The sequence below is a fragment of the Urocitellus parryii genome, unplaced genomic scaffold, assembly GCF_045843805.1.
Source record: "Urocitellus parryii isolate mUroPar1 unplaced genomic scaffold, mUroPar1.hap1 Scaffold_340, whole genome shotgun sequence".
Lineage (NCBI taxonomy): Eukaryota > Metazoa > Chordata > Mammalia > Rodentia > Sciuridae > Urocitellus > Urocitellus parryii.
In genome coordinates, this window is record NW_027553089.1 from 151,822 (window position 1) to 178,103 (window position 26,282).

At 39.8% G+C, this 26,282-nt stretch overlaps 2 protein-coding genes across 2 annotated transcripts; both read left to right on the forward strand.

Annotated features, from left to right (window-relative positions):
• Positions 1-269: 269 nt before the first annotated feature.
• Positions 270-4,331, forward strand: LOC144251972 (serine protease FAM111A-like). Its single transcript, XM_077794576.1, has 2 exons — positions 270-424; positions 2,571-4,331. Exons 1-2 carry the CDS (start codon positions 344-346, stop codon positions 4,329-4,331), a joined length of 1,842 nt encoding a protein of 613 aa, XP_077650702.1. The 5' UTR covers positions 270-343.
• Positions 4,332-21,642: 17,311 nt separating this feature from the next.
• On the forward strand, positions 21,643-25,696 carry LOC144251971 (serine protease FAM111A-like). Its single transcript, XM_077794575.1, has 2 exons — positions 21,643-21,797; positions 23,936-25,696. Exons 1-2 carry the CDS (start codon positions 21,717-21,719, stop codon positions 25,694-25,696), a joined length of 1,842 nt encoding a protein of 613 aa, XP_077650701.1. The 5' UTR covers positions 21,643-21,716.
• The last annotated feature ends 586 nt before the right edge of the window (positions 25,697-26,282 follow it).

Below are 26,282 nucleotides of genomic sequence, written 5' to 3' on the forward strand. Positions count from 1 at the left end.
TAAGCTATCCTTTCCCCCAAGTTTAAAAACAAAAAAATCTAGATATAACCTCTTTCCCACTGTAGTTGGGATTCGCAGTTAGAGATAATTTTCATAAAGTGTCAAGTGTAGTGACTGACACATAATGCTCTATAAAAGAAAGCTTTTATTGTTGGGGTGATAATACTTGGTGGGTAAATTATTTGCTAGGTTAATATCTCTGGGGAGGGCAAGGCCAGAGCTGAAGAAGGAAGTTCATCTCTTCCTCTACATAATTAATGACAGCTATGAAGATACTGTTGTAACTTGAACCTTTTTTAAATTAGTGTTTCAGCTGAACTACCTATTTCATCTTCAAGTCATCATGAGCTGTAAGAAACGCAGGTCACAGAAGAACTTGTTTGATGTGAAAAAAAACATGAAAATAGAGAATTATTTTTCTCAGGTATGTTTGTAAATACTATTTATGTAATGAATATGCTAATGTTAGATTTAGCCATCCTTGAGTCTGTATTGCATAAATCTTCCTGCCAAGAAATCATATCATTATATATTGGAAATATTTATATAAGGTAAAACCTTTCCTCAACCACTTTATTTTATATATATATATATATATATATATATATATATATATATATATATACACACATACATACATAAAATTTTGGTCATGTCACACTAGCCTTTAAAAAAAACTGGTAATAATTCCTGGACAACCATAAAAACCAAATAACTGTATTAAACTTTGGATAAAACAAAACCAAAATTAATCTATTTCATAGCACAGAAATACAATGCCAAGTGTGGCTGATATACTGAATCATAATAACCTACATCTGTATAGTGCTTTACAGTTTATGAAACAAATTTTTTGCTTATTTATTCTTACCATAACCATGTTAGTCAGGTAAAAGAATTTACCTGTAATGTGTTTCCTTCAGAAGTTCCTATATGTGTCCAAGAATACTTTGACAAGTTGGAATTCTGTTGCAATGCTCCCATGGGGTACATGAGCAAGATGTTTCTGACAGCATTAGGCTTTAGAGATGCCTTTTGAAGATTTGCACACATAGCACAAGTAAATTCACATTATCTTGTGTTCTTTTTATCTCTTTGACCCTGACTACTAGTATTTAACAAATTTACCCTATTACATGCCAGTCATGTTGCTAGGCTGTGCTACACAATGATGGTAGGCCTAGTCTTTACGACAATCCTGGCTTTTTTATTCCCATTACCAGAATGTAGCCTTGCTAGCATATCCAGGCCTGTTCATACCCTCACCGTAATGAGTAGGACTTCAGGAAAATGTACCTTTTAGACATAGGTACATTTTCCTGAAGTCCTATTCATAAGCAGTTGCTCTTAATTTTTCATTGATTTTTGTGATGTTTGATTAATCCTCTTTAATTCCTTCCCCTTCCTCAACTGCTGGTTCTTAAGATGATACCCTACAAAAATCAGTATTATGCATGCTTGTAATCCCAGTGGTTTGGGAGGCTGAGACAGGAGGATCATGAATTCAAAGCCAGCCTCAGCAAAAGTGAGGCACTAATCAACTCAGCGAGACCCTGTCTCTAAATAGAATATAAAATAGGGCTGGGATGTGGCTTATGGGGCAAGGGCCACTGATTTCAATTTCTGGTATCCTGCCCCCCCAAAAAAATGATTGTCATGAATGCAAATTTTACCAAGAAAAAATGTTTGGTGTCATGGAAAGGAATATTAGACTTAAGTGTTGGTATTCTGGCACTCACTTCATTTAGTGGTTATTACATGATGCTAGGAAAGGCACTAACAAGAAAAACTTTCTATACCTAAGTTTCTCCATCAAAAAGACAAAGAGAGGCCATATTTGTTTCTTCTCAATTCATAGAATTGGGGGATTAATTGATGTCATAGAGGAAATAAGTTTTTTGCATGATAGGTTCTGGGTGAATGAAGGAATTCATTATTAGAAATAACTATTTGTATGACCAGATAATCAGTTAGCTAATGAGGATTTTGTTTAAAATGTAATGCCTAATAATAAATCATGGTGACTTATTTTTGCTGAACTTGGTATTTTTAAAAAATTTTTGTTTTAATTTTTAGTTGTTGATGGACCTTTATTTTATTTACTTATTTTTATGTGGGTGCTGAGAATCGAACCCCGTGCCTCACACGCCTGAAGCAGGTGCTCTACCAATGAGCTACAACTCCAGCCCATGAACTTGATATTTTAAGAACAAAATTTTCAGTGCAGTTTATCACTGTGTTTGAGAAAAGTAAAAATTTTGCAGCTGAGAATAGTAAACAAGACATAAAATGACACTTTACTAAAGCTGGTAGCTTTTTAAGCATGTGTCTCAGAAAAATGCACCAGCTTATCATATTAGGAGCTTATCTGACTGATGTGACAGTCTGCTCAGCTTATATTCTAGAGCTAAAGTTAAACTCAGATCTAATTATATTCACTGGTTTTTTGAGTATGAGTTTCCCATAGAAATTCTGTGAATTGCATATTTAAAAAGGAAACAAGCAACAACAACAACAAACTAGGGTTCTATTCAGAGTCTCAAGGTTTTTCTTCTAACATACATTTTTAGGTCCCAAAAGAAGAGCAGAATAATTCCGATATTATTCAAATGAAGATGCAATCTAGAAAAAGGCCAAGAGATATAACTAACACCCAAGATCAAAGTTCCCACTCACCCAGGAAAACTCCAAAAGTCCAGACCACTTCTTCAAACAAGATCATTAATATTACCTTGGATGTAAACCTTGGAAAAAATGAGAACAGGAAACACATACTCATACACAGCGAGGAGGACAGCTTGCTGGTGGGGCTCAAGACCCTGGATGCTGTCAGAAAAGCTATGGAGGCTCGGCCAGGTAAGGAAATCCTGGTGCGTGGCACAGAAGGAATTGAAGGCTTCTTAAACCTTGGAATGCCACTCAGTTGTTTTCCTGAAAACAGCCACGTGGTAATTACATTTTCCAAAAGTAAAAGCAAGCAGAAAGAAGATGGCCAAGTATTTGGCCGGCTCAACCAGGAATCTACTGACGTGGTCAAATTTTACATTCATGCAATTGGGAATACCAGAAAACGAATTGTGAAGCGTGGGGAGCTTCACAAAAAAGGAAACAAACTCTGTGTCTATGGTTTCAAAGGAGAAACCATCAAGGACACCATGTGCAAGGATGGTAGGTTTCTTCCCTTTTTGGAGACTGACAATTGGAAGCTCATTGGTAACCTGGACTCCATTCTAGAAAACTCACAGATGATAGATGAGTTAGAAGGTAAGCTCTTTCAAGTTGAGGCTGATCAAGTAATGAACCCTAAGGCAGCAGCTGCTCAAAACAATGAGGTAGAAGAAAGAAACACCCGTGTGTTGAAAGAGTACATTGTGGAAGAGTATCCCTGTTTGAAAAGAGAAAGTGAAAAAATCAGGGAAAACTTGAAGGAAAAAATGAAAAAAAGACAGAAGAATACTTCTCTTTTTAAATTGCATGAAACAAATTTTGGGAAACGCACAAAAAACTCAACTCCAGTGAAAGTGATCAAACATCTTTCACATCTCAGTGACTCAGTGGGGTACATATTCTGGAACAATAATGGAATCGAAGGCTGTGCCACCTGCTTTGTTTTTAAGGGATTGTTCATTTTCACTTGTCGGCATGTAATAAACGATATCGTGGGAGAAGGAATAGAGCCAAGCCAGTGGGCAGATATAATCAGTCAATGTGTAATGGTGAAATTCGATTATGAAGATACCGCTGTCACAAAAGACAACTGCTTTCTCGTTGAACCTTGGTTTGAGATATCTGACACAACTCTTGACTACGCCGTCCTGAAACTGAAAGAAAATGGACAAGAAGTACCTGCGGGACTGTATAATGGGATTGGTCCTATACCGTCTAGTGGTTTGATATATATTATTGGCCATCCAGATGGAGGAAAGAAGCATACTGATGCTTGTGTTGTGATTCCTCAGGGTAAACGAGAAGAGAAATGTAAGGAAAAGATTCAGATGAGAACAGCAGGAGGTTACAATAAATCTGAGTTTATCCACATGTACACTCAAAGAAGCTTCCAGGAAATGCTTCAAAATCCTGATGTGATTACCTATGACACCACCTTTTTTTTTGGGTCTTCTGGCTCTCCAGTGTTTGATTCAAAAGGTTCTTTGGTGGCCATGCATGCTGCTGGCACCACGTGTCTGCTACTGAGTGAGAAGGCTCATATCATTGAGTTTGGTCCGGCTATGAACAGTATCCTCTCACATATTAAGCAAAACCATGAAAGATGGTATAATGATGTATTTCTAAACCAACAGGATGTAGAAATGCCAAGTCAAGAGTACTGAGGACTGGTGAGAATTTAGTCCACTTACCAACTTTAAGGGGATTGCCTATTTTATTCCATATTCCATGGTCAATTTCATAAAACATATGAATAATCAATATTGCAGGCCACTTTCCATTTTTCTATCCCCTAGAGAAATAAGTTCCAAGAACCCTATGAGGAGGAGAGCTACCCCTATTTTAAAGTCAAGCAAAATGAAGACTTGATATGATTTAGCAACATTTATGATGACAATCTCCAGTTACTTGATTTTTTTTTTTCATTTCTTCCCCTAAATTCACTTCACAGCAGAAGCTTAAACTTGCTTACCAATTGTCCCCCATATCTGACACATGGAAAGGAAATGCTTAGAAAAATGTGTGGGTCAATCAGGAGCAAAATATGGCACTGTAGTTAATGTTGACTGAAGAGTTAAATGCTTGGTTAGAAATGATTACAAACAAAAATCTTTTACAATTTCTGAGATTCTCATATTACTAAATGTCAGAATACACTTGTCCTGGAAAGTTAGAAGTAATATCCACTCTTTGGTGAAGGTGTTCCTGTAGCCACTGTCTGACAGGGTCACAGTGTGGGGGATGCAGGGCCGCACCATCACCATCTGGAAACCATGGGGAATGTTAAGTGTTTTGTTTATGATCCTCATGATATGGATAACAGGGCATATGTCAATCAATAATAAAAGTACGTATTGCCTGAGATTGCAGGAAAATTCCCAGAATGAGACTAAGGATACAATTGAGACATGCCATGAGGTGCATTTCAATCTCTCTCAGGATACAAACAATGTTATTCCTCAAGCCTGAGCAACAAGAAATATTTATCGCATGGTTAACAATTTACATTAGCCCCCCAACCCCATCCTAAAGCCACAACCTGTACAATAGCCTAGCTACAGAAAAACAATTGCTGTGCCAACAGTATGAGGACCACGGTATGTAGCTTATGGTATCCCCCTCGAGGACAAGAGGCTAATAAAAATACATTTCCCCAACCAATAGACCCTCCTTGGCCTTACACAGAAACTAATGATAAAAATGGAAAACACATAGTTAACATAAATGACAAATGGGTTGAGGGATAAAGGCTGCCCTTTAGTTAAAGCTTACAAAGACATAAAAACTGGTGTGCTTTGACCCAGGATCAAGGAAGTTCTTTAAGAAAGCAGTTGAATAGGTCATATGAAAAAAAGAAATTACCTTGGAAATTAAAAATAGAATAATGTAAAATTAACATATATTTTAGAGGTACTTCAGAGTAGTAGGCTTTTAATTAATAGACTTTCACTACTTTAAGTGTGTTTTAATGACATTTTAGTTTAGAAGTAAGAAAGCTTACCAATAATCATAAGTATGCTTTAAAGTTAAAGATTAATGAAATAATTATAGGTATGCTTTAAAGTCAGAAGTGAATAATAGGTCAGTAGTCACATAGTCTAGTTGCGTCGCTTAGCACCTAGTGATTGAGGTGAAAACGTAAAAGCTTAATCATGATTGACTAAGGTTACAGAAAAAATATTTTGAACAATGTACTCAATATCTTAGGTAATCAATGTATGTTAGAAAAGACTGTAATTCTTGAAAATTATGTAAATCAAAAAAGTTTCGGGCTTTGAAGCTATCCATTAACTACCTGAAAAAAACACCTGTAAAAAAGGAATAAAAATAAAGGTCCCTCCAGGAGCAGCAGAGATGTCTTCTGGAGGTTGCTCAGAACTTGCAACCTGTCGTCCCGACTCTTCTTCTTTCGAGGACACCACTCCTCCTTCAGGACCCCTGGAACCCCATTCCCCCTGGCCAAGGCTGGACCTTGGCAACTCTTCCCATATGAACGGGCTACGAGGACAAGGGCATCTAGAAGGTCATATTCCTTTATTCTGATTTCCTTTGTTTTAACCTAATGTCCTTTTTTCTGTTCCAAGATCCCACCCAGTGTAGGCATCATATTTAACTTTCATGTCTGTGGGCTCCTCTTGGTTGTGACAGTTTCTCAGACTTCTTGGTTTTTAGGCTGCCCGTCTATTGGAATTTGACAGATGCTTTTCTGATGGGACTGGGTTGTGGACTGGGGAGGAAGTTTATAGAATGAAGTATCATTCTCACCCTACCAAGGGATCATACTGTCAACATGATCCATCACTGGTTATGGCCTTTGTCCCCCGGCTAAAATGGTGTTTTATCATTCATGTATTCCCCTACGTGGTACTCTTTGGAAGGAAGTTACTATGCACAACCCATGTTTGTGAAGTAGAGACTTAGGTTCTCCTTCCTTAGGTAGGGGACTCCTGGAGAATCTACATAATTTATTTGGGATCATTTCGCATGGAGATTTGTCTCTTTTCCCCTTTCATGAATTCCATCATCAGTATAGACTTGCAATACCCTTAACTCCATATGGATCCATAACCACATGGATCGTTTTCACTCCCTCCCTCTGCCTACCTATAAATTCTCTACTCCACCCACAGAAAATAGAATTGTTATCATACCTCAGTAATTTATTTAACTGTTTGATTCTGGTATGCAGTTGGCACAGTGGTGCACACCTATAATCCCAGGGAATTGAGATACTGAGGCAGTGTAAACTCAAGGCCAGCCTGAGCAACTTAGCAGGACCCTCAGCAATTTAATGAGACCCTGGCTCAAAATAAAATATAAAAAGTGCTGGGATGTAGCTCAGTGGTAAAGCACAGAAGCAAAATGTATCCAGAGGAGAAATATATCAACAAAAATGTAGTGTTTGTGTGCAATTTCTTTTGCTTTTAATCTTCATACTCCATTCCTTCCCAAAGTTACTTAAAGTCAGGACCTTTTCCCTCAGCTCGTTGGCAGTTATTTTATTCATTTAAATTCAGTTATAATACCTTTAGACTGGTCACAGCCTACATACATTCTTCCCTTTGATCTTTTGAACTCCTAAATGAATTTTTAAAGTTGTGTATACTAATGATTTGCTTTTTTGTGTTGTCAAATTCTATAGGTTTTAGCAAGTACATGATGTCATGTATTCACCATTGCAATGTCATACAGAGTAGTTTCACCTCCCTAAAACTTTCCCTGTGCTTTACCTGCTTGTCCCTTCCCTCCCTCCTGCACCCCTGGCAATCACTGATCTTTTTCTTGCCTTTATAGTTTTACTTTTTCCAGAATGTCATGTAACTATAGTTTCACAGTATATAGCATTTTCAGTTTGGCTGTTTCATTTAGAAGGTTTCTCTCTGTGTATTTTATGGCTTGATAGCCCACTTCTTTTTATCACTGAGTAATATTCCACTGTATGGATGTACCACGATTTGTTTATTTGCTCACCTTTCAAAAGACATCTTATTTGCTTCTAGTTTTCAGCGATATTTTGAATAAAGCTTCTCCAAACATTTGTGTACAGCTTTTGTATGAATGTAAGTTTTCAACTCAACTGGGAAAATACTGAGTGCAATTGATGGGTCGTATAGTAAGAGAATGTTTAGCTTTGTAAGAATTTGCCAAACTGTCTACTAAAGGAACTCTGTCATTCTGCATTCCCACTAACAATGAATGAGAGATCCTGTTTCCCCATCCTCACCAGCATTTGGAATGGTCAGTTTTTCTTTTCTTTTTTTAAAATATTTGTTCTCTTTAGTTATACATTACAGTAGGATGTATTTGGACATATTATACATAGACAGTAGTCAGTTTTTCTTGTCCTTTTTTTTAAAAGGCATATTAATACTGCCTGGGATTCTTCAGGGGATACAAGATTTATTAATGAAGTTGGAAATGTCTTGGATGATCTAGGACATGGCTACAGAGTTATAATATCAGCCCAAGTTCAGTCAGGAAAATGGGGCTGCTATAAATAGTTTAAGAATAAGGTATTTAGGGGTTGGGGATGTGGCTCAAGCTGTAGCGCGCTCCTCTGGCATGCGTGCGGCCCGGGTTCGATCCTCAGCACCACATACCAACAAAGATGTTGTGTCCGCCGAGAACTAAAAAATAAATAAATATTCAAAATTCTCTCTCTCTCTCTCTCTCTCTCTCTCTCTCTCTCTCTCTCCTCTCTCACTCTCTCTTTAAAAAAAAGAAGAAGGTATTTAATAAAGAATTAGGGTATTACTGAGTACAGTGATGCACACTTATAATCCCCGCAACTTGGGAAACTGAGTTAGGAGGTTTAAGGCCAGCCTCAGCAACTAAGTGAGACCCTGTCTCCAGATAAAAAGAGCTGGGGATTAGCTCCAAGGCAAAGCCTCCCTGGGTTCAATCCCCAGAATCCCCCCTCCAAAAAAAATAGGAAATAGAGAATGAAGGTTTCTGTGAGTAGTAGAGGCAGGAAAAGAAGTTCTGTATTATGTCAGTAATATGTCAGCCTAATGCATCAGAAGGAGGAGAAAAGTTGAAGATCGAAGTGGAAATGTCTGAGGAGATGCCAGGTCCAGTCATGATGACACTAAGGAATTTACAGAGAGATTGCAAAGTATATACTAATGTTTTGCTTTTTGTAATGTCAAATTATATAGGCTGCACCAGACCCAATACAGGTGAGCTGGTGGAGATACCACAGGGTCCTTTCTGACTGCTATGTACTCCCAAGTAATATCGACTAGCACCTTTTTTTCTTACACATTTTTCCCATTTGCAAATGCTCATCCAGAACGTTACAGGAATTCTGTGGGAAATAGCCGTCTGCTTTATAAGGCAGTAGCAGTAACTACCCCCACACCCCCAAATGCAACCCATGCACATGTATATCATAGTTTATCTTCTCATCTCTAATCCCTTCATATCCTCACTCTCCACTTGGCCATTGTAGCTGTTGTTCCAGCATCCCTCTTACCCCTCTGGATTATTCCACAATTATTACTTCTAACCCTCTGTCTCACGTGAGCATATTTCTACAAGTCAAACCACTAGACACAGGACCCTTAGACCCAGCTTGTTGAAGCTCAAGTTGTGCTGACTGACCCCCAACCCCAACCCAGTTCTACCTCTTTCCTGATCACAACCCCATCATCCAGACCAAAAAGAAAAAGAAAAAAAAATTCAGACTAGAGTCCCTGGAGGCACTTTTAAAGTACTTTCCCTCATCTTCCAAGTATACATTATCTACAAGTCTTGTGGAATCTGTGGTTTTCCTCAAATGCGAGCCATCTTTCCAATTCTTCATTTCTTTCCGTCTCTTCCATCAAAAACATTACCGTGGTAGCCAACTTTTACCGTTAAGTCTTAATTTTTAGGGCTTTGCTAAAAGTTTACGTAAAATATCATGATTGACCTCTGACACAATCTGAGGAGGTGAGCATTGTAGTCTTCTCAATGCTACAGATGTAAGATCATCCCCAGCCAGGGAGCAGGTTTGGGGACCACAGGGGTCTGGTTTTCAAAGCCTGGAACCACAGAGCTCACTTAGTGTCATCTAGAACCTGAAAGTCTGTCCTAGGTTACCAGAAGCTCTAAGCTGAATTCTTTCTTCTGGCTTCCCTGGGGACAAAGTGTCAGAAGATGCAAGTATCTGAAAACCCCTGAGAAGAAGCTGGGGTGGCAGGCCAAAGGGTGAGGAGAAAGAAGCTCATCCATTCTCCCAATGGGGAGGGAGCCCATTTCAAGGAGAGTGCCTCATTTGACCCACCTCTCTCTCCCTCCCTTCTTTGCTGGAGGCAAACTCACCCAGGCCTTTGGGCCACTTGTTTTCCAGTGCCTAGGTCTCGGAAGGCCCTGCCTTTGCTCCTCTAAATGTCTGGCCTCCCGTCTCAGGACTTGGGACTAGAGTGCTTGCTGCAAGGACAGACAGGAGAACCATGAGCCTTGAAGGATACCAGGTCTCGCTGCATGGTGTGGGCCTCTGGGAGTCCCTGGACTTGAAGTGTCATGAAGACCAAGCAGGGAAGGGGACTGTTCTACTCAGGGGGATATAGGGTGAAGTGGGGGGTGGTAGTTGGAAAGCCAAGAGCAAGTCTCAGCAGCCATGACACCCAGCTTCCTTGGAGAGAAGGGAAGGACATGATGAGGAAGCAACCACAGGGTCATCAGAGTGGGTCAGGGAGAAAGACTGCATTGGGTGTCAGCCAGAGCCAGGTGGCCATAGGAACTGAGAGAAAGGAGAGGGAGTGGACGAGATGCTCCGGGCAGGCGGAGAGCAGGGACAGGACCCACCCGCCGCTGTGTTGATGCCTTCAGTCCACCAATACTGATTTATGTGCTGGGTGTGTCTTTACCCATGGCAGTAGAGAAAAGCTGGCATAGTCCTTTCCCACAATTCCCTGTCTTCTTCAGACATCTCCTAGGGTTACTGTATGATTCACCTTTTCCCTACTCTGTATCATTTCCTAAAGGTTTATTCCTGGACCAAAATTCAGTTTCAGTGTGATCATTAGAATAACTTATGAAGGATGAAACAGGGAAAAAATGAATACCACCTCTCAGCCTGAATATCCTCATTATTTTCAGATTATTCTGTGTTTGCAAATTTGCCCACACCCTAAAATTAATCTGTAACCCCTCAAAATCAAACACCTGGGTGCTTTCCCTCGCTTGCAAAAATGCACACAGTGGTGGAAACTTCAAATTGCCTGTGGCACACATTCCCAGCTGAGGTGAGACAAGACCATATGAGAGCTAAAAGAAGTTCAGACTTCTTTTAGCTCTCATACTATACACATCTGTCCTTGCCAGTGTATATTTTACCCTACATCCTTTGCAGTTTTTGATTGTTTGGTGCTGTTTAAATGGCCCCCAGGCATAATGTTAAAATTCTGCCTAGGGTTCTAAACAAAAGAAAGTTTTGATATGCCTTATAGAGAAAATATATGTGTGGGTAAGGTGGGTTCAGACATGAGTTACAGCTCAGTTGGCAGTGAGTTCAATGTTAATGAATCATACCACAAATTAAATAAGTTGTCTTTTCACAGGAACACATGTAAAATTGTTACATATTGTCTGATTGATACAAATGATGTGACCAGAGACTAACAAATTTAACCCTGTGTTACCCCAAAGAACTGTGGCCCAAATATACTCTTCTAATTTCGTATTGACAGCAACTTCATACAACATAACCAATACAAATAATGAGAATGGAGTGTATATCATTTCAAATATAGTTACAAGTGTCTGATCATCATAGGGACTTAAATTTTGTGGCTTTACTGTTTGTTGAACAATTCCTGATATATTATCTCAAAACCTGCTAGATAGGCAGAGCAGATGTTACTATGTGTGCTTTTTGTGAGAGAAGGAAGGATAAGTGAGTTTTTGCCCAAATTGCTGGTACCTAGGAAAAGATCAGGACTTAATCATGAAGTATAGTTCACTGCTCTTTCTGCTAATTGAGCTGTTTCATCAAACCAAGATACGGCTGTGTCCATTACTACATCCAAAGTACATCCATCCCTGGCCCTCTTAAGAAACGTTGTAACCTTTCTAATATAATTAATACCTGTATCTGATTTTCTTTTTCCTATCTCTAAAAACAAGGTTAGTTGGAAAATCCAGTGTCAGCCAACACTTACTACCACCCACTCTGCTCTAATTCCCAGTTATTAGAGCAGTATCCCTAGTCCACTATTGCATGCTACTCCAAAGCTCTTCTTGGCAATGAGAGAAGGCTGAAGGGATGTTATTGCATTGATTCGGGGCCTCCCCAAAACACGTTCAAGTCCTCATCCTGGGTATGCATGTATGTGACCTTATTTGGATAAAAAGGGTTTGCAGATATTTTAAATTAAGGATCTTTAGATGAGAATATCTTGGATTAACCAGGTGGCTCTAAATTCAACAGTGTTCTTGTAAGAGGAGGAGAATTGCAGAGGAGAGAAACCACCATGTAAAGATGGAGGCAGACATTACAGTGCTAAACCTACAGACAGCCCTCAACTTACAGAGGGGTGAGATCCTGAGAAGCTGGGTGTCATGCCTGCTGAGACTTGCTGTTGGCTTCTCCAACTACACTTCCCACAGTACACTTGAAATACTGTCAGTCAAAACTGCATTTCATATACCTAAATTACCAAACATCCAGGCTTAGCTGGCCTGCCTTAAATGTGCTCAAAACAATTACTTTAGCCTATGGTTGGGCAAAATCATCTAACACTGTCTATATTATAAATAAGTTTTGAATGTCCTGTGTAATTTCTTGACTTCAAATCTCTATAGAGTGCAGTATTTTCTCTTTACATTCATGATTGTGCAGCTGACTGGGAGCTGCAGATCCAGCAACTCCCCAGGGTGAGTTGGTACAATTTTCCTGGAAAGTGATACATTGTGAGATGTATCTTTATCTTAGCAGTAGTATTTCAACTGCTTGAAATATGCTCTAGGGAACTATTAAGATGAGTAGAAAAAGCATGTTTGGAGTAGTTTTAAAAACAAGCAGGGCTGGGGATGTAGAAGTGGCTTGTTCATGTGTGAGACCCTGATTCAGTCCCCAGTACCACAAAAACAGAAAAACAAAAACTGGAAACAGGGCTGGGGTTGTGGCTCAGTGGTAAAGGGCTTGCCTAGCATGTGGGAGGCACTGGGTCCAATTCTCAGCACCACATATAAATATGTAAAATAAAGGTCTATTGGCAACTAAAAAAAATATTTAAATAACTGTAAACAATCTAAATATTCAGAAATAGAAGAATGGATTAAAATTATTTATTACAGTGAAATAGTATATGTATTTCCAAAGTCTGGCAAATGACATGTGAAAACAATGATATATGGCTTAGTGGAAAAGAAACTTATATGCATCACAGTATTTAAGTAACATAAGACTGGATCTGTATAGAAGATAATAGAAGCAAATAAAGCATAGAATGATTATCTATGGTGCTAGAAAAGTGGTGTTTTTTTTTCTCCATTGCTCAGTAGCCATTATATTATCCTATTTGTACTCAAGAAAATGTATTATTTTTATCATTAGAAAGCATGGAACATGTTACTGAAAGTGATTCTTACTAAGTAATCTTTTGTTTTCTTTAATAAGGATACTGTCACGAAGGAGAAATGGCCAGGCACACCTGTGAGTCAATGTCTAGGGGCATAAGAGCATGTAGCACCACCTCCAAGCTTAGAAGCAAGGTCAACAAGCATGAGAGAGCCCAGAATCCAAATCTGAACACCAATGAAGAATATTACTTCACCTTCGTTTTGAGTAAAAGCTCAGGAAATTGGGCCATGGTGGGTTTACAACCTATGAACCCAGTGTCAGTGTCCATTCGGCTCTGAGATGATTGACAATTTCAGTGAAGGTATCGAGAATCATTTTAATAAGGACAGTATTGTTTATGAAGACAATGCAACAGATGGACATATATATTTAGGAATCCCTTTAAAGTGGCTTCCTAGAGGTTCTTATTTAAAAATAGCATTTGCTCAAAGAAAGAGGAAGATGGTAAGATACCATGCCAGTGTGGAAATACAAATATCAAGGGCATTCATTCTTCTTCACCTTCCTTCTGTGGCAAGAGCACAGATTCTTGAACTCAATTGCCCTCATTAAAGAAGAAGCACACTTGCACCTATGCCTCCCTGGCAATGCTAATTAACCCACCTCACTGGTGAGATGACAGAAGGATCTATATTGTGCCATTAGAGCAGACCAGATCTGAGGACACCTCTCTGGGTGAAGAGATGCTCTCCCCAGGCTCGGTTCTTGGGTCCAGATAGGCCTGCACTCTGGTGTCCAGATAGGCCTGCAGGGGTGCTGACCTCATGACTGGGAGCTGCCAGTCAAGGAACCCTGAGGACAGCGGGCAGGTAGGTGCCCAGAAAGTTCATGAGGCTGAGCTAACAATGGAGACAAAGTAAAGCCTAGGTTTAGTAAAGTGAAGCACAGGTGCCAAACTCCTTTGCTGCAATATGAGGTTAAGAATTGCCCTACTGCAGAGGTATGATAATTAAATGATTTAATATTTGTAAAATGCTTGCCACAGTGCATAAAAAGGACTTTGTGTTTGTTAAAGTTAACAGTTGGCTTTACTGGTGGTCTAAATAGAGTTTCTCAGCAGCGTCATAGGGGGGTGGGTATGGAGTGGGGGAATTGAACTCTGAGACACTTTGCCACTGAGCTATACCACTAGCCTTCTCTTTAATTATTTTTATTTTTTATTATTACTAGGAGATAGTGTCTCGCTAAGCTGTTAAGGCTGGCCTCAAACCTGTGATCCTCTGTCCTCAGCTTCCCCAGTTTCTGGGATAACAGGTGTGCCATCACGGAGCCCAGCGTTTGGGTCATTTTTGAAAGTTGCAGTTTCCTGGACCTTGCCCTGGACCTGTAGAACCATATGACAGAATAGGTTGGCTCCAAGAAAAAGCATTTTTTTTTTAATGACTACCCCATGTACATCTTAAGAACCCTAAAATTGGGGAAAACTTAGATCTGGGTCAATCTCTTTGATTTGCAAATGAAGGAATTGAGACTTGCCAAAAGTCTCCCTGCAAGATCCTAAGAGAATGTTAACATTCTGAGGTTAAAATCCTCCCCAACAATCCCTTTCCCTTTTCAGCTATTTCCATGTCCTCCAGCAAATTAATCTGTTATATAATGTGTGAAAGGGGTCAAAGTCACACATACTTCAAGGAAGTGGGTGTGAGGATCAAATAAGACCAAGGCCAGTTAAATACACAAAGGATGAATACTCAAAGGGCCACCACCCCTTCCTGGGACAATTCTCTCAGGTGCAAGACAGAATTTTTCTTGAATGGGAGCAAATTGTGCTGTGAGGTTTTGCAAACTGCAGTACCAGGAACTGCAGAAGCCACTCCATCCCCAGTGTCCCCTGATACCTCTGCTGCTGTGACTTGTGGCCACAACTACCCAGAGTGCTGCTGACATGGCCTTTCCTACAAAGGAAGGTCCCAGCTTGCTGTCACCCTGCTGCTCAGAGCCTCCAGAATACCAGTGGGAAGAGTACTGCCCCTCAGAGGTCTAAGCCACGCCCCTTATACTGGACAGAGCTCCAGCTGCTGAGCTCTAGCTCCTGGAACTCATATCTCCCAATGCCTTTGAACTCTAATTGAAATGAATACCACCTCTTCCTGGTGTCAGAAGAGTGACTGGTTACATCCCTCTTGTGGAATTAAGATATAAGGATCACAAAGAACCCATGCTAAAGTAAGATTTCATCCCTAAAAGAAAGCCATTCCCCTATTACCTAAAGCCATGATATAGTTTATTGCAAATATATAAGGTTTCAGAATTATCTGTTCATTTTATAACCTGTCCCCCATAAACCAACCCATAATTTACAAAGCCAGAAATGTTTAAAAATAAATTGTTCCAAATATACAAAATTATATATAAAGATTTTGGAAACAATGTGATAGATATTTTGCTACATAAGTTTAGCTACACAGGTTTTAGAACACATTTTATGTTTTCTGTAAACCTCCTATTATCTTTTCATGAACTAACATTTTTATCTATCAAAATCATTTGAATAAGATTTCCAGTGAATTTTAATTTTGTGGATTGAGAATTTTATGAACATGTTGAATTCTTAACATCCATGTTCTAGAAAGTGGTGTTAAGCTTATTGTCTATTAAATCACTCCTTTGCTTATGCAGTGAAACGTAAAAATGGCAGAAAGAGAGAAATAAATTGAAAAGCCACCAGAGAAAACACTTCCAGTGGCAGGAACACATTCTTAGTGCTTTAACCACTTGTTATTCTACCCTCATAAGTCTTACTCTAATGTCTACAATCACAGACTTCGACAATAGTGTTTGTTTCAAAAAAGACAACCTCACTTCATTTCAGAGTGTTCTGGGTCTCTTAACTTTTGTCCAATATCTCAAAAGTGCACGAAATACTAGCAATTTAGCTCAAATGGTAGGAAGTTCTTTAGTGTTTGGGACTATCAGGATAGCTCTTGAAAAGTGTCTTCAGATTGATGGACAATTACAACTTCAGTATTCTTTACCATCTCTTATGGGCATTGAAGTTGTCACTGTCCCAGAACCCAGAACCGGTGACAGGAAAAAAAAAAAAAAAACACAAACCAAATTCTTATTATTTGGTAATTATGGCTTGCCTTACTCACAGGAGTTTGAAAATTGCTGAAGATTCAAAGAATGACAGTGAGTGAAGAAACTTTTATATAATTGGGGGATTTTTTTTTTTTTTTTGATAGAGCAATCTTCCTTAAACCCCAGACCCACAGAAGACAAAACAGTCATTTTATCTACTCTGGGTGCTTGTGTATACCTTTGGGTCAGTTTTCTAAAACTCTCACAGTATTGCAGTTAACTAAACACACCTTTTAAAACTGTTACTTTATATGCATCATATATCTTTCTGTCAATTGTATTAAAAGTTGTCACTATTGTGACCTTTATTCTCTTCTCCAAAACATCATCGAATACTTACTTGCACCTTTGAATGCAGGTCCTGCAAACAGGCTGCCATGAAAGTTTTACCCAATCTTCTTTGGTCATCAGTTTTGATGCATATTTCGGGAGTCCATACCATGTTCTTGTTCAGGATTGTAGATGTCTGAACACGTTCGGAAAATCAATTTAGGACAGGGTATTTACTCTGTCTTCATCTGTAGCTTCTTCTTGGTTTTCATATTCTTGGGACCTGTCTCTTAAGCTGGGGATGTTGACTCCTGGGAAGGGCCCAAATAGCTCACATTTCCTGCTTCCCACCTACCCACCCAGCCAAGTGCCTCCTGAGTGTTGGAGCAGATGGTTCTGCTGTTACCCAATCCTCCTGCCTAGCCATGGCTGCGGGCACTTTGGAGCCACTTTCCCACCGCCTACTAACCCAGCTACTTTCCTCAAGTTGCTGCAATTGCTGGTCCAGGACAGTCTCTGTCAGCTCTGCTGGCTGAGTCTGGGGACCCACGCCCTCTAAGCCCCGCCCAACCCAACTTCCCTCTAACCCCATTGGGGTCCTTTTTAATACTTCCCGAGGAACTGGGAGAAAAGAAACAGGTGCAATAGGTAATAAAGTTATGGGGCGTGGTCATTCTGGCCAGAAAAAGCAGCGCTTAAGGAGAGAAAGGGGGAGCGCTCCCCCGCCAGACCTTGCCATCCACTCTCACCCGCCAACGAGGCGGAAGCCCTGGAACAGCTCCACGTCGTGGCCAGAGCGCGGCCAATTGGCTTCAGAGGAGGCCAGTTGCTGTCTGAAAGAGAAGAGGAGCTCAGGATCTCTCTGTTCATTGGCCAGGCGCATCATTTCTACCTGGAGAGAGGGATTCCAGTGCTGGCGGGAAAAGGGCGATTCCAGTGCTGGCGGGAAAGGTCCCTTGCAGTGGTGCTGGCAAGTTCACCGCTGGACTTTGAAGGGACTCTTCCTCTTAGGTAAGTTACCCCTTTGGTTCTGGGCTAACTGGGAGAATTCATTGGCCGAAAAATCTCGGGCTGGTAGAGAGCAGGAGGAAAAATCCTCTATTCCTGGATGCTTGCTATCTTTTCTAGAGAGGGTACCGCGTGCAGTTCCTGGAAACGTAAAAAGAACAGAGATAGGTGAAAGGATGCATTTCTTTTGCAGTGCTTAACATGATGTGCTTGTCTTGCTTTCATCAACGTAAATTTACTGTTCCAGGAATATTCTGCCAGGAAATAAAAGTTGCAAGTGTTTTTATTATTTATTCCAGTAACGTCCTCAGAGACCCAACCAGTCTTCATTAGAAGGCATCAAAGAACAGGTTGCAACTCAAGAATTCTTGAACCTTCTCCTCAAAATCCTAACTTTGGTATATCCACCAACCCTAAACTATTACCCAATCCTATCTAATCCCCCACCCCCCAAACACACACACTAAAGACCAGGTTTAAACCAGACTTCATAATCTATTAATAATCAATATTAGCCCAGCTTTGCTTTACCCTTCCCAGGAAACTACCAGAATGCTGTCAAGCTATTAGTCTCCATTACTTCATAAGCAATAAGCTTGGCTTTGTCTTATCAGCAGGTCGCTTTGATGACATTTCTGAAAGCAGACATTTGCCATTTTTGAAGGCCTCTGCCAGACCCAATCAGCCTCTTCCGCAGCCTTAACCAACACCCCTCAACCTAGAATCAGTGTTCCCTGCTGAGGTCCCTTCAAACCCCCTTCCAAGAGCCCTTTGCCCCCAAAGCTGGGTAAAGTAGCTGTTTCATTAAAATGAAATCCAGTTCCTTTTTGTTATGTTTCCCAAGTGCAAATCTATTTTGTTCCTAGGAGTAAGGAAACCTTTTAAGTACTCCTTTTGAATTATCTGCTCGGATTAAAAAAAAACAAAACTCTTATGGTTGGCGAAAATCTACCTTATTTTTAGCAACAATGCAGTTTGTCTCTGTTATTCTAAATAATAATAATTATAATAATAATTATTATTGTTATTATTATTATTATCATCATCATTATTAAGAGAACAGGCATGGGCTCTGATAAATGTGTTTCCTGGGCTCGCCCTGATGACCCAGACATTCAGAAGGTTTTGTTTTAGACTGATGGCGCTGTCTGAAATGAATACAAAATCAGATGCTTCCCTGGAGAGCCACATGATCCAGGAACAGCCAGTCTCCCCCTCTTCCCAGGGGTCCAAAAAAGCTAGGAACTGAGGGGGATGGAGGTGGGAGATGGGGTAGTTTAGGAGAGAAAAGGCCTGACAGGCAGAAAAGGCAAAGAAAGTAACTAAATGGCAGGGGCAACAGCCACTCACAGAAAGGTGGGCGGTTCTTTCAAGCCCTTAGTCCCACCTCCATCCTGTCTTGTCCAATCCGAGTTTCAGTCGGCGCACTCTCATTGGCCAGACTAGCTGCCTCTCTGTGGAACCCGGACTGCTGACGTGAATTGGCGCGGGATTTGAATGCCAGCCCTTTGGGTGTGCTAGGCGCGCAGCAGCCAGGGAGCCCGCGGAATTGGTGAGCCATCCTGGTGGGCGAGCGCTCGGGGTGGGTGAGCCCACTGGTTGCTCCGCAGGGTGGGCGCGGGCGCGCTGGAGCCTCTGGGTCTGGAAGGGGATGAGGCTGGAGGCCCAGCAACCTGGGCCAGAAGCGTCGTCCACCTGGAGGGTCCGGAGGGCTCTGGGTTTTCTTAGAAACTCATGACCAGTGTTTCTTGTCCCACTCTGTGCTGGAGAGAAGAGCGAGGTGGCGGACAAGGACCAGGCTCGGATCGGCCGTGATCCCAGTTTCTGGAAAGCGTGGCTGAGCCAGAGAGAAAGTGAAAGCAAGCGAGCGCGCACAGGAGCGAGCCTGGTGCCAGACTGTAAGAGAGGGAATTGGGGGCGGGGGTGTGGGGGGGAAGGTCAGGGTGGGGAGAAGGATGGGGAAATAAGAAGATGCTAGAAATATCGAAGGAAGGCAAAGGAGAGGGGAACGGGGAGAAGTGAGAGGAGAGGGGAGAAGAAAAGAGGATATGAGAATGAGAAATTCCAGGAGAGCTGTCAGGTGGAGATGGGATCCAGGACAGGCTGTATTACTTTTATCCCTTTAGTGTAGGAAGTAAAGCAAGTCCTTTAGGTGAGTAGAACCTGGACATATCCCACTATAACACAGGGTTGGAATAGCAGAGCGGTAAAGTCCTTCACATTTTGATATAACACTGTTCAGTCTAGATACTGGAACCGATGTGTGGGGCGCAGGCTGTATTGGGGTGTATACTTAACATCTTGGCCTTTTCCACTGCAGCTGTTCATATACAAGCCAGTAATCCTAAAATTCATATTTCTTTCTACTTGATTTGTTTTCCTTTTGTAGTGGGTGTGAAAATTATTTCTGAAGCAATTTCTTTCTCAGACATCATTAGATGAGTCATCATCATCAACAGTGACACCCCACTTAAATTTTCTGCCTTCAAAGATCTTACAGCTCAGCTCAGTTCCTCAATTGTTTGTCTATTTTTTACCACCTCCACCCCTTCTTTGATGTTTAAAAAGTCTACCTTTGGTTAAGTGTTTTGACACTGATGCTAGTACTGGCAGTAATATTTACTGGGCAGCCTATTAAACGGCATTCACTGTTCTAAAGGACACTTTTTAATCTTCACAACACCAAAAGTTAATTCTAATACTGCCCTCATTTTATATAAGGAAAATGAGACAGGAAGTAGTTAATTGTTATTTCACAGGTCATGAAACTGGGAAGTGGCAATCTTATAGTTGAGGCCAGATGTTCTTATAAATACTGTCATTGTACATTTTCATATTCATATCTTGTTTAAAATAATTGTCTCTTTTTACAAACAGGAAACTAAGGTTCACATAGGCTAACTGGATTTCCTTAGAAACTCATTACCAGTAATTGAGAAGTTCCTGCACCATAGTGAAGTGGTTACAAGAATAAGCACAGTCTTTAGATGACTTCCACTTGCCAAAGAGTGCAGAGGAGAGTGCATAAGTAAAATGACAAGGGAAAGAAGCAATCCAAGAAGTGAACATTCCACAGCTTTTCTGTCCACTTTGACAGATCAATGCTTTTTCTAGAATGAAAGAGACTTAAAAGCCATAATTAAAGGCAACTTTCACACCTCATCTGGATTTGGGGTTTAAAAAGTTAGTGTTGTGATTATAAAAGAAAATGTCCTTCATTTTAGAAATAGAATATATTTTTTTACAAATAGCCAAGTAATAGAGATGGTCTAGGTGTCCATCAGCAGATGGATAAGGAAAATGTGGTATATAAACACAATGGAGTTTCACCCATCCATAAAGAAGGATGTGATTATGTCATGTGTTGGTACATGGATGTAACTGGGGAACATCATTCTAAGTGAAATAAGCCAGACTCAGGAAGTCAAGGGTTGAATGTTTCCTCTCATATGCAAAAGCTAAAGAGAAAACAAGGAATTAAAAAGGCAGTGGGGGCGGGAGGGTCTTATGAAAACAGAAGGGAGAAAAGTAGAGTGGAAGCTTTCGTGAACTTTTCAGATTACTTTATGAAATCCCATTCCAAATTTCTTTTATCTTCAGGGTATTAACCAGTTCCTTTCCTACCCTTTTCCTTAAATTTTACCATCTCTGGCATCTCCATCTTAAATAGAGATCAAATTTTAACTCAAGGTAAGTAGAAGAACACACTTTTGAATTCTCCAACTACAGATTTTTCTATGGGTTTTAATATTTGCACTTGGACAGATCTCTCTTCTTTAAGCTATCCTTTCCCCCAAGTTTAAAAACAAAAAAATCTAGATATAACCTCTTTCCCACTGTAGTTGGGATTCGCAGTTAGAGATAATTTTCATAAAGTGTCAAGTGTAGTGACTGACACATAATGCTCTATAAAAGAAAGCTTTTATTGTTGGGGTGATAATACTTGGTGGGTAAATTATTTGCTAGGTTAATATCTCTGGGGAGGGCAAGGCCAGAGCTGAAGAAGGAAGTTCATCTCTTCCTCTACATAATTAATGACAGCTATGAAGATACTGTTGTAACTTGAACCTTTTTTAAATTAGTGTTTCAGCTGAACTACCTATTTCATCTTCAAGTCATCATGAGCTGTAAGAAACGCAGGTCACAGAAGAACTTGTTTGATGTGAAAAAAAACATGAAAATAGAGAATTATTTTTCTCAGGTATGTTTGTAAATACTATTTATGTAATGAATATGCTAATGTTAGATTTAGCCATCCTTGAGTCTGTATTGCATAAATCTTCCTGCCAAGAAATCATATCATTATATATTGGAAATATTTATATAAGGTAAAACCTTTCCTCAACCACTTTATTTTATATATATATATATATATATATATATATATATATATACACACATACATACATAAAATTTTGGTCATGTCACACTAGCCTTTAAAAAAAACTGGTAATAATTCCTGGACAACCATAAAAACCAAATAACTGTATTAAACTTTGGATAAAACAAAACCAAAATTAATCTATTTCATAGCACAGAAATACAATGCCAAGTGTGGCTGATATACTGAATCATAATAACCTACATCTGTATAGTGCTTTACAGTTTATGAAACAAATTTTTTGCTTATTTATTCTTACCATAACCATGTTAGTCAGGTAAAAGAATTTACCTGTAATGTGTTTCCTTCAGAAGTTCCTATATGTGTCCAAGAATACTTTGACAAGTTGGAATTCTGTTGCAATGCTCCCATGGGGTACATGAGCAAGATGTTTCTGACAGCATTAGGCTTTAGAGATGCCTTTTGAAGATTTGCACACATAGCACAAGTAAATTCACATTATCTTGTGTTCTTTTTATCTCTTTGACCCTGACTACTAGTATTTAACAAATTTACCCTATTACATGCCAGTCATGTTGCTAGGCTGTGCTACACAATGATGGTAGGCCTAGTCTTTACGACAATCCTGGCTTTTTTATTCCCATTACCAGAATGTAGCCTTGCTAGCATATCCAGGCCTGTTCATACCCTCACCGTAATGAGTAGGACTTCAGGAAAATGTACCTTTTAGACATAGGTACATTTTCCTGAAGTCCTATTCATAAGCAGTTGCTCTTAATTTTTCATTGATTTTTGTGATGTTTGATTAATCCTCTTTAATTCCTTCCCCTTCCTCAACTGCTGGTTCTTAAGATGATACCCTACAAAAATCAGTATTATGCATGCTTGTAATCCCAGTGGTTTGGGAGGCTGAGACAGGAGGATCATGAATTCAAAGCCAGCCTCAGCAAAAGTGAGGCACTAATCAACTCAGCGAGACCCTGTCTCTAAATAGAATATAAAATAGGGCTGGGATGTGGCTTATGGGGCAAGGGCCACTGATTTCAATTTCTGGTATCCTGCCCCCCCAAAAAAATGATTGTCATGAATGCAAATTTTACCAAGAAAAAATGTTTGGTGTCATGGAAAGGAATATTAGACTTAAGTGTTGGTATTCTGGCACTCACTTCATTTAGTGGTTATTACATGATGCTAGGAAAGGCACTAACAAGAAAAACTTTCTATACCTAAGTTTCTCCATCAAAAAGACAAAGAGAGGCCATATTTGTTTCTTCTCAATTCATAGAATTGGGGGATTAATTGATGTCATAGAGGAAATAAGTTTTTTGCATGATAGGTTCTGGGTGAATGAAGGAATTCATTATTAGAAATAACTATTTGTATGACCAGATAATCAGTTAGCTAATGAGGATTTTGTTTAAAATGTAATGCCTAATAATAAATCATGGTGACTTATTTTTGCTGAACTTGGTATTTTTAAAAAATTTTTGTTTTAATTTTTAGTTGTTGATGGACCTTTATTTTATTTACTTATTTTTATGTGGGTGCTGAGAATCGAACCCCGTGCCTCACACGCCTGAAGCAGGTGCTCTACCAATGAGCTACAACTCCAGCCCATGAACTTGATATTTTAAGAACAAAATTTTCAGTGCAGTTTATCACTGTGTTTGAGAAAAGTAAAAATTTTGCAGCTGAGAATAGTAAACAAGACATAAAATGACACTTTACTAAAGCTGGTAGCTTTTTAAGCATGTGTCTCAGAAAAATGCACCAGCTTATCATATTAGGAGCTTATCTGACTGATGTGACAGTCTGCTCAGCTTATATTCTAGAGCTAAAGTTAAACTCAGATCTAATTATATTCACTGGTTTTTTGAGTATGAGTTTCCCATAGAAATTCTGTGAATTGCATATTTAAAAAGGAAACAAGCAACAACAACAACAAACTAGGGTTCTATTCAGAGTCTCAAGGTTTTTCTTCTAACATACATTTTTAGGTCCCAAAAGAAGAGCAGAATAATTCCGATATTATTCAAATGAAGATGCAATCTAGAAAAAGGCCAAGAGATATAACTAACACCCAAGATCAAAGTTCCCACTCACCCAGGAAAACTCCAAAAGTCCAGACCACTTCTTCAAACAAGATCATTAATATTACCTTGGATGTAAACCTTGGAAAAAATGAGAACAGGAAACACATACTCATACACAGCGAGGAGGACAGCTTGCTGGTGGGGCTCAAGACCCTGGATGCTGTCAGAAAAGCTATGGAGGCTCGGCCAGGTAAGGAAATCCTGGTGCGTGGCACAGAAGGAATTGAAGGCTTCTTAAACCTTGGAATGCCACTCAGTTGTTTTCCTGAAAACAGCCACGTGGTAATTACATTTTCCAAAAGTAAAAGCAAGCAGAAAGAAGATGGCCAAGTATTTGGCCGGCTCAACCAGGAATCTACTGACGTGGTCAAATTTTACATTCATGCAATTGGGAATACCAGAAAACGAATTGTGAAGCGTGGGGAGCTTCACAAAAAAGGAAACAAACTCTGTGTCTATGGTTTCAAAGGAGAAACCATCAAGGACACCATGTGCAAGGATGGTAGGTTTCTTCCCTTTTTGGAGACTGACAATTGGAAGCTCATTGGTAACCTGGACTCCATTCTAGAAAACTCACAGATGATAGATGAGTTAGAAGGTAAGCTCTTTCAAGTTGAGGCTGATCAAGTAATGAACCCTAAGGCAGCAGCTGCTCAAAACAATGAGGTAGAAGAAAGAAACACCCGTGTGTTGAAAGAGTACATTGTGGAAGAGTATCCCTGTTTGAAAAGAGAAAGTGAAAAAATCAGGGAAAACTTGAAGGAAAAAATGAAAAAAAGACAGAAGAATACTTCTCTTTTTAAATTGCATGAAACAAATTTTGGGAAACGCACAAAAAACTCAACTCCAGTGAAAGTGATCAAACATCTTTCACATCTCAGTGACTCAGTGGGGTACATATTCTGGAACAATAATGGAATCGAAGGCTGTGCCACCTGCTTTGTTTTTAAGGGATTGTTCATTTTCACTTGTCGGCATGTAATAAACGATATCGTGGGAGAAGGAATAGAGCCAAGCCAGTGGGCAGATATAATCAGTCAATGTGTAATGGTGAAATTCGATTATGAAGATACCGCTGTCACAAAAGACAACTGCTTTCTCGTTGAACCTTGGTTTGAGATATCTGACACAACTCTTGACTACGCCGTCCTGAAACTGAAAGAAAATGGACAAGAAGTACCTGCGGGACTGTATAATGGGATTGGTCCTATACCGTCTAGTGGTTTGATATATATTATTGGCCATCCAGATGGAGGAAAGAAGCATACTGATGCTTGTGTTGTGATTCCTCAGGGTAAACGAGAAGAGAAATGTAAGGAAAAGATTCAGATGAGAACAGCAGGAGGTTACAATAAATCTGAGTTTATCCACATGTACACTCAAAGAAGCTTCCAGGAAATGCTTCAAAATCCTGATGTGATTACCTATGACACCACCTTTTTTTTTGGGTCTTCTGGCTCTCCAGTGTTTGATTCAAAAGGTTCTTTGGTGGCCATGCATGCTGCTGGCACCACGTGTCTGCTACTGAGTGAGAAGGCTCATATCATTGAGTTTGGTCCGGCTATGAACAGTATCCTCTCACATATTAAGCAAAACCATGAAAGATGGTATAATGATGTATTTCTAAACCAACAGGATGTAGAAATGCCAAGTCAAGAGTACTGAGGACTGGTGAGAATTTAGTCCACTTACCAACTTTAAGGGGATTGCCTATTTTATTCCATATTCCATGGTCAATTTCATAAAACATATGAATAATCAATATTGCAGGCCACTTTCCATTTTTCTATCCCCTAGAGAAATAAGTTCCAAGAACCCTATGAGGAGGAGAGCTACCCCTATTTTAAAGTCAAGCAAAATGAAGACTTGATATGATTTAGCAACATTTATGATGACAATCTCCAGTTACTTGATTTTTTTTTTTCATTTCTTCCCCTAAATTCACTTCACAGCAGAAGCTTAAACTTGCTTACCAATTGTCCCCCATATCTGACACATGGAAAGGAAATGCTTAGAAAAATGTGTGGGTCAATCAGGAGCAAAATATGGCACTGTAGTTAATGTTGACTGAAGAGTTAAATGCTTGGTTAGAAATGATTACAAACAAAAATCTTTTACAATTTCTGAGATTCTCATATTACTAAATGTCAGAATACACTTGTCCTGGAAAGTTAGAAGTAATATCCACTCTTTGGTGAAGGTGTTCCTGTAGCCACTGTCTGACAGGGTCACAGTGTGGGGGATGCAGGGC

What these genes read in the sequence shown, in the direction of transcription:
- LOC144251972 (XM_077794576.1), top strand. Translation starts at nt 344, where the DNA reads ATGAGCTGTAAGAAACGCAGGTCACAGAAGAACTTGTTTGATGTGAAA. An exon ending in TAGAGAATTATTTTTCTCAG is followed by an intron (nt 425 to 2,570) that starts GTATGTTTGTAA and finishes ATACATTTTTAG; the next exon opens with GTCCCAAAAGAAGAGCAGAA.
- LOC144251971 (XM_077794575.1), top strand. Translation starts at nt 21,717, where the DNA reads ATGAGCTGTAAGAAACGCAGGTCACAGAAGAACTTGTTTGATGTGAAA. An exon ending in TAGAGAATTATTTTTCTCAG is followed by an intron (nt 21,798 to 23,935) that starts GTATGTTTGTAA and finishes ATACATTTTTAG; the next exon opens with GTCCCAAAAGAAGAGCAGAA.